Source organism: Miniopterus natalensis, chromosome 3, assembly GCF_054644295.1.
Source record: "Miniopterus natalensis isolate mMinNat1 chromosome 3, mMinNat1.hap1, whole genome shotgun sequence".
NCBI lineage: Eukaryota > Metazoa > Chordata > Mammalia > Chiroptera > Miniopteridae > Miniopterus > Miniopterus natalensis.
This window is the reverse complement of record NC_142083.1, coordinates 6,208,398-6,215,077: the sequence shown is the minus strand read 5'-3', so window position 1 is coordinate 6,215,077 and position 6,680 is coordinate 6,208,398. Positions and strand designations below refer to the sequence as shown.

At 41.9% G+C, this 6,680-nt stretch overlaps 1 protein-coding gene across 1 annotated transcript in view; it reads right to left on the bottom strand.

Moving 5' to 3' along the window:
* Window positions 1-649: 649 nt before the first annotated feature.
* The window catches only part of OXCT1 (3-oxoacid CoA-transferase 1), a 104,741-nt gene continuing 98,710 nt past the window's right edge, over window positions 650-6,680 (bottom strand). Inside the window, exon 17 of the mRNA XM_087815279.1 lies at window positions 650-2,514. Within this exon, the coding sequence (XP_087671405.1) occupies window positions 2,473-2,514 (42 nt within the window). The 3' untranslated portion in view covers window positions 650-2,472. The remainder of the gene's footprint in view (window positions 2,515-6,680) is intronic.

The window sequence follows — 6,680 nt, the reverse complement described above, 5'->3', positions numbered from 1 at the left end:
GGGGGGGGGGGGGGGGGGGATGTTGATCAGATTCCCATTCTCATGGCTTAGTGACCAGAAAGGAACAAGAGAATTGGCTTCGCTCTCATTTTCAGTTTTTAAACATGGGAGAAACAGCATGACTGGTACATCCTGGGTCATATACCCCTGGGTATAACCACTGTGCATGGAGGAGAGCTACTCCAAATGGCATGTCCTGGGCACATACCTAATCCTTGGCCAAGGGGAGAGCCTCTTACCAGAGGGGTAACACAGATGCCGGACAGACTAGCACTAGAGCCCATGCAAAATGCAAGCAAATTCAACACACTCCTGGGAAACTAACTGATGTATGTGTATCCTAGAGAAATGATAGGTAAAAGCAAAAAACATGTATTATTAACACATGAAGCTTCGGATAATCAATTTTATAGGCAAATGATTGGGTCTGATATGAAGCAAAGTGCAGAATTCATTTAGGTAAACATTTCATTTGTTCTTTTGTGAGGGACAACATCTTTTTTTTTTTTTTTTTGAAGAAAACTGACAACTAGATTAGAAGCAGAAAAGTGCATTAACTTTTATTGTTGGCCATTCTACCGATTTCTGTTGTAGTGTTCCCATGTGTAGTCACACTATCCCCAAATGAGAAAAAGGACAATCACACCAATTTATGTCAATTTGAAATATTTATTGTACTTCTTATTGCATTTCTTAATGTCCATGGCACTCTTTACTCAAGAATATAAAGTGACCTGCTTAGGTTTTGCCATTCAAAGCTGGGACATTCTTAGAAACATATTATCTTAACGTAACAGACTGGAATGATAAGCGAGTTTACAAATATAGCAATCATCAGTAACATACATTTTTTCCAAATCCTAATTCTAACAGATATATATTATTCTCTAGACCTCACAAATTCTAGAGTCCATTCTACCAGTACTGGGAGAGTACGCTTTCAACCATGAAGCCCGCAGAAAAGACTATTTTATACAAGGAGTGCACTTCTCAAAAAAAAACACAAGCCCCTCTCTTCCCTCTAATACCATGCATGACACAACAGTAGCTGTATATGAAGAAAATGTGAGTTTCAATGACAACCATCACCAAAAAACACGCATAAATCCCCACCCCTGGTGTCAGGAACAACACAGTGCACTCTGCTATGCCCGCCTCTGCCAGACAGCAGCCTGTCTTCAGGGAGCCTGGACTTCTCGCCCGTTTTATACCCAGGATGCATAGTTAGCCCTGGGGCAGCTGTTTGGAACTGAGAATACCTCTAGAAGAAGTTCCTTACGAAACCAAATACACTACGTCTATTTTCTAACAATACAAATTCACTCACCCACCACTCTTCAAATCCTGGATTTGCTCATCCATACCTCCCCTATTTGCATAGAGTTGAATTAAAAGCACTTTGTTCAAGGAAGTAGCCTGGTCAGAAGAAAACGTTCTGTAGAAAAAGGCATTCAATATTTAGAAACTTTCCTGACCAGAAATAAGAGCACCTGAAAGGAATTTAAAGAAAACAACAACAAAAACCTGTGCGTTCATGGTGACTATGGATTCATAATAAATTACCCCACAGCCCTTCTTGGCTTAAGAGCAGGTATTGTTCAAGTAGCCCACTGGTCCTCAATCACATAGAGAAAGACTCTTAAGGACCTTCTGGATCTATACAGATACTGCACTGTTTCCAAATGAGGAAACTAACCAGGTGAGTGAGGTTTCGGTAAAGCACAGACGGTTGGTTGGTTGGTTGGTTGGTTGGTTGGTTGGTTGGTTGGTTGGTTTGAAAAGACTACCTTTGGTAGGATGTCAGCACCCACAGGCCCTACACCATGAGTCTTTCCCAAGAACCAGCTATTCCTCCCACACAGAGATGCACCTGCTTCCCTTCTTGGGCATCTATTTAGTCACAGGAAGCATGGGAGGAAGAGGTGCTCTAGGAAAGCAAGATGGAACCACACAATCAGAGGCTCTGAAAGAAAAGTCAGAGGAGGCCGAAGGAAAGCCAATCATTAAGACAGCATCCCTCCTAATCAAGATTCACATATGTTATCTTTCAGGAAGTAGTACAGTGCCGCCCGCGTATACTCTGGGAGGTGGGGGGGGGTCACTTTTTCCCCTCACTCTTTCTTCCCACAATTCTGTATATCAATGAAACTCTTTCCATCTTGATACAAACTGCACCCAACTCAGTGTACGTACCACAGCAGATGGAGAAAGATCCAACGTGAGCACCAATTGTAAAGACATCCTTCTAAGCACTTACAAAACAAATACGATAATCATATTTTTTCCTTTTGTTTTTCATTAAAATGTCATAGCACACTTGAGAAAACAGGCTGCATAAAGCGGAAAATGCTTAAAAATCTCGTAAAAAACTGCTTGTTCGATATACAATTATGATTACTGATGACCTTTCAATGAAATCCTACGTGGTTAAAATGAAAACACACAGCCCTGGACAAATGTTTATTCCATATTTCAAATTGCGATCTGCTGCATTGGCATGAGTTTTGGTGACACCTGGTGAAAGAGAGAGAAAAATAACCAAATTATAAAATAACCTCATGACATAAACATCTTTCCTTTCAATTTCCTAAGGATACAGGCAACAAGCAACCTTTCCATGAACATCACCTGGAATTTCCTCATTTTTTCTATTCTGAACCGAGATGGAGAACTCCCTTCCTGCTTACACTGTATGCATCTAGTAGTTTTTAACCACAGTAGCTCCTAAATTAAGGATCATTACAACAGAAACAAGCGGGTGAAGGGGGAACAGAGTCCAGATAACCAAGCTCTCTACTGAATTGATCCCTACATTCTGAGATTAACATCTTTGAGACCTCACTCAACACTGACATTAAAGCAAATGTCTTAAAATCCTTGGAACAGATCCAGTCAATCCACAGATTTGTTAAGAGACACTTAATATAGTCTTTGGATTAACTGGATACATACAAGATGGGGCAAAATAGGTTTGCAGTTCTTTATATGGAAAATAATACAATAATTAATAAATAATAATATAAGAATAATCTCTGTGTCTCGCATACTCACAGCTGTAAACCTATTTTTGCCCCACCCTGTGTTAATGACGGATGTACAGTCAATGACAAAGTTTTATCAGAAACTTCATAATCAGAATGGGAATGATATAAAGGCAGTAAAAAGATTCCAAATTATTACAAAAAAGAGGTAACAGCATTAAAAATATGAAATGTTGACTATATTTATGCTCAATGTATGGAACAGCAAGTACATTCCCAGGAGTCTTGAAGCAGAGGAACATCTGCACAGGTCTACATTTAACGGTGGAAGAAGAAACCTAAAGGTAAGTGATCCGGTTTCATCTTCACAGATCTTTCCAGGTGTAATGCCAGGTACAGACGTCTTCATTCAATCTGGCAAATACCCACCAAGGCCTAGTAAGTAACCGTCCCCATGGAATGAACAGTAGGAAATATTAAAATTTAGGTGATTTTTTGGGCCCCTCAAGGATGTGGCACTCAAAGTGGGCCCAACTAGTGTGACCTTGAGAAGAAGATGCCTACTGAGGCGGGCCCCTGATGGCTAAGTGGGCTCAAATAAATAAAGAGAACAGAACAAAACAGAACAAAAGAGAGCCTGGCAGCTATTTTCACACGGGGCCGCCCACCCAGTGCAGGGAGCCTCTGCCTGCACAGCCGAGCACTGCTTCTGCCACCCGGGCAGCCCCTGAAGGGGATCCCCTGGAGTGCTCCCTCAGCCAATCGGATCGAGGCTTTCCCCAGCCAATCAGCTGCAAGCTCCAACCAACCGGAGTGGCTCTGTTCTCACCAATCAGGACAGTGCCTTTTGGACCAACTGCAAGGATCTGGAGTCCTCACTTACATGAGGACAGACCAATCAAGACCAGGGTGGGGACTTCTGGCCACATAAGCCAGCTCCCCTCTGGCTCCAGGAGCCCCCTTTCCCTTTTCCACCAGAGGCTGTGCCCCCCGGCTGAGCTGAAACACCCAGGCTGTCTCCCCAGAGCGGGGGAGGCCAGGCCAGTGCAGCCCCAGCAGCCTGGCCAGAAAGGAGCAGAGCAGGATGTCTAGATGGAGAGGGAACTGGCCCCAGAGCCACTGGGCCTAGGGCTGCCTCACGGCCCTGCTATATCACAGTTAAGCCATTTTGAACTGAATAAAGTTTCCTTCTTCACTGCACCCCAAATTGGGGATTCCTGTTGGCGTTCAATTGGGGCCAATGACAGCATTTTGCCTTCCAGAATAAATAGTCAATATTTTGTTAAATTAATGAATGCAAAAATGAATGAACGAGTAGATTAGACAAGCTGCAAAGAACTGGAAGAAGGGTTTCTAACCGGTTAAGTCAGTATTAAAAATAAGAGTAGACAATTATTTGGGCTTGATGAGGTTAAATATTTTTAGTGCATTTATAAATTTTTTCTGTACTAACTCTTCACATGTCAAGAGTTATCCCCTTTTCTATTTTTTTACTAAAAGAAGGACATAAAAAGCATCAGTGTGCCTTGGTATAGAGCTAAGAATAACTGGGAGCTCATTCAGACTTGCCAGTTCCAAGAATAGACGCATAACAATAGACTAAATAGTAGACACCCAACAGACAAAAGCCACAGCTCACATTTGCACAGAACTTCACCTCTCCTGAGAAGAATAGAAGACATATGGACTCTGAGTATCTACAATGAGTGTCTCACAAACAATCCATTTTTTTTTTTTAAACAATAGAGCATCTGTGGAAATAATTTAATGAAATAAAACTGCTTTTTCTGGAAAACATAATTTCTAATAGGGTCTTTACAGAATTTCCTTTAAAAGGAAACAACACCTTAATTTGTTAAACTAAACATCTGATCCTTTTTCTTGTCATGTTGGCACTATTTTGAATTCTTAATTTCATTTACACCCTCCATGTGGACACTGACTTTTATCAGAAGATGAAGCTTTAGCCCTGCCGGGCGCAGCTCAGCGATTGAGCGTCGACTTAGGATCCAGGCGATCAGGGTTCGATTCCCGGTCAAGGCACAGGCCCGGGTTGCTGGCTCGATGCCCATTAGGGGACACGCAGGAGGCAGCCAATCAATGACCAATCAATGACTCTCTCATCATTGATGTTTCTCTCTCTCTCTCCCTCTCCCTTCCTCTCTCTGAAATCAATAAAGACATATCAATAAATAAAAATATGAAGCTTTATATACACTGAGTTGGCCTATTTCTCAATGAAAAACATATACTAAGCCACCATTTCTCATTCTGTTCTCACACAGTCTCATCAACACTGAAAACTCACGCAAGCTGAAGCAGATTATCCTGCCAAGGAGATCTACGGGCTAAGCAGCAGGCTGTACACGGCTGTATGATTTAAGTGTAGAGGATAAGCCAGTGATTTATCTTCCCAGCCCACTGAAATCCCAAGAGTACACTGTTTAATTCTGGTATAATGCCGGTTCGTAATAGATATTGAGAGTAAAAATTTACTCCACTGGGCAGAGAATGTCTGTAGCTGGCTTCTTCCAGGTTCCATTGCAAACAAAGAAATAAGCAGTATGCGTTTTTAATGTTTTGCCACTGGCGGTTTAGGTGCACCGCTGCCTAGAGAGTAAGACCAAGACCTTGGGAGTTGGAACTGTACCAATTTGTTCTAATTTATCCACATTTCATGGCCTGTAGGGAGCATGTATGGTTTTGCTCAGCCATGTGGAGAGCCCAGAAGTAAAGGTTCATCTCTGTGCAGCAAGCCTACGGTTCTCCAAGGCTGCCTAGCCGATCACTGGGAGCCGAAGTCTCTCCCACCTCTAGGTCCTATCTGAAAAGCCTGTGTGGCTGTCGCCTAAGCCACATGCCCCACCCCAGCCTTTACCGTAACAGTGATATTCTTCCCTCCGCCTGCCTGGCTCCTTTCTCTCTCTCAATGGATACAGAACTCAACCCCCAAGAAACAGAGGAGAGAGTCCCTGTCTTTGCAACAACTGCATTTGGAAGGAGCGGGATCATATGGAACAAGGTCTCTGTCCATTATAAATTGGCTTCTCTCGCTGTGAACTACTCTTGACCAGAATATTATTTTTGGAGTGTGATGAAGGTTCCAGAAATAGAGCTAATTATTTGCATTTCTATGACAAAATTTCCACAGCCTCCTCTGGAGTTTCAGATATACATGACCCTTAAGAGGCTTTCCTACCAATTGAAAAGCTTATTCCTCCTTTCAGCTGACACAGTATCATGAATATAACTCAGCATACATTTTTTTTTTCTCTTTTTTCTCCTTAACAAATTTTTTAAGAAGCTGTTTCAGGTAACATGGAAAGAACATGATTTCCTTCCACATTTTCTGGTGCTGCTAACTGCACTGTGGTCTACACAAAGCCTTAGTAATTCCTTTTTTATTAATCATTTCATTATAATGACTTTTTGATACCCAGAAACTACAATTTTGTCATGCCTGTTATCTGATGCTGTCATATTTTATCTTTTTCTTTGAAATTCTCAGTATTTTCTCAATCAGCTTATAGCCACGTTCTGTATACCTGGCCATTCATTTGCCCATATTCTTAGGCGTAAGGGACTTTCACCAACACATTTTCACAATTACTTTGACCTGGGTTTTTACCTTTCTTCTTTATTACACAACAACCTGGCTACTCCCTTCTAGGATATTTGCTTTCAGTTCTACAGTGAAGG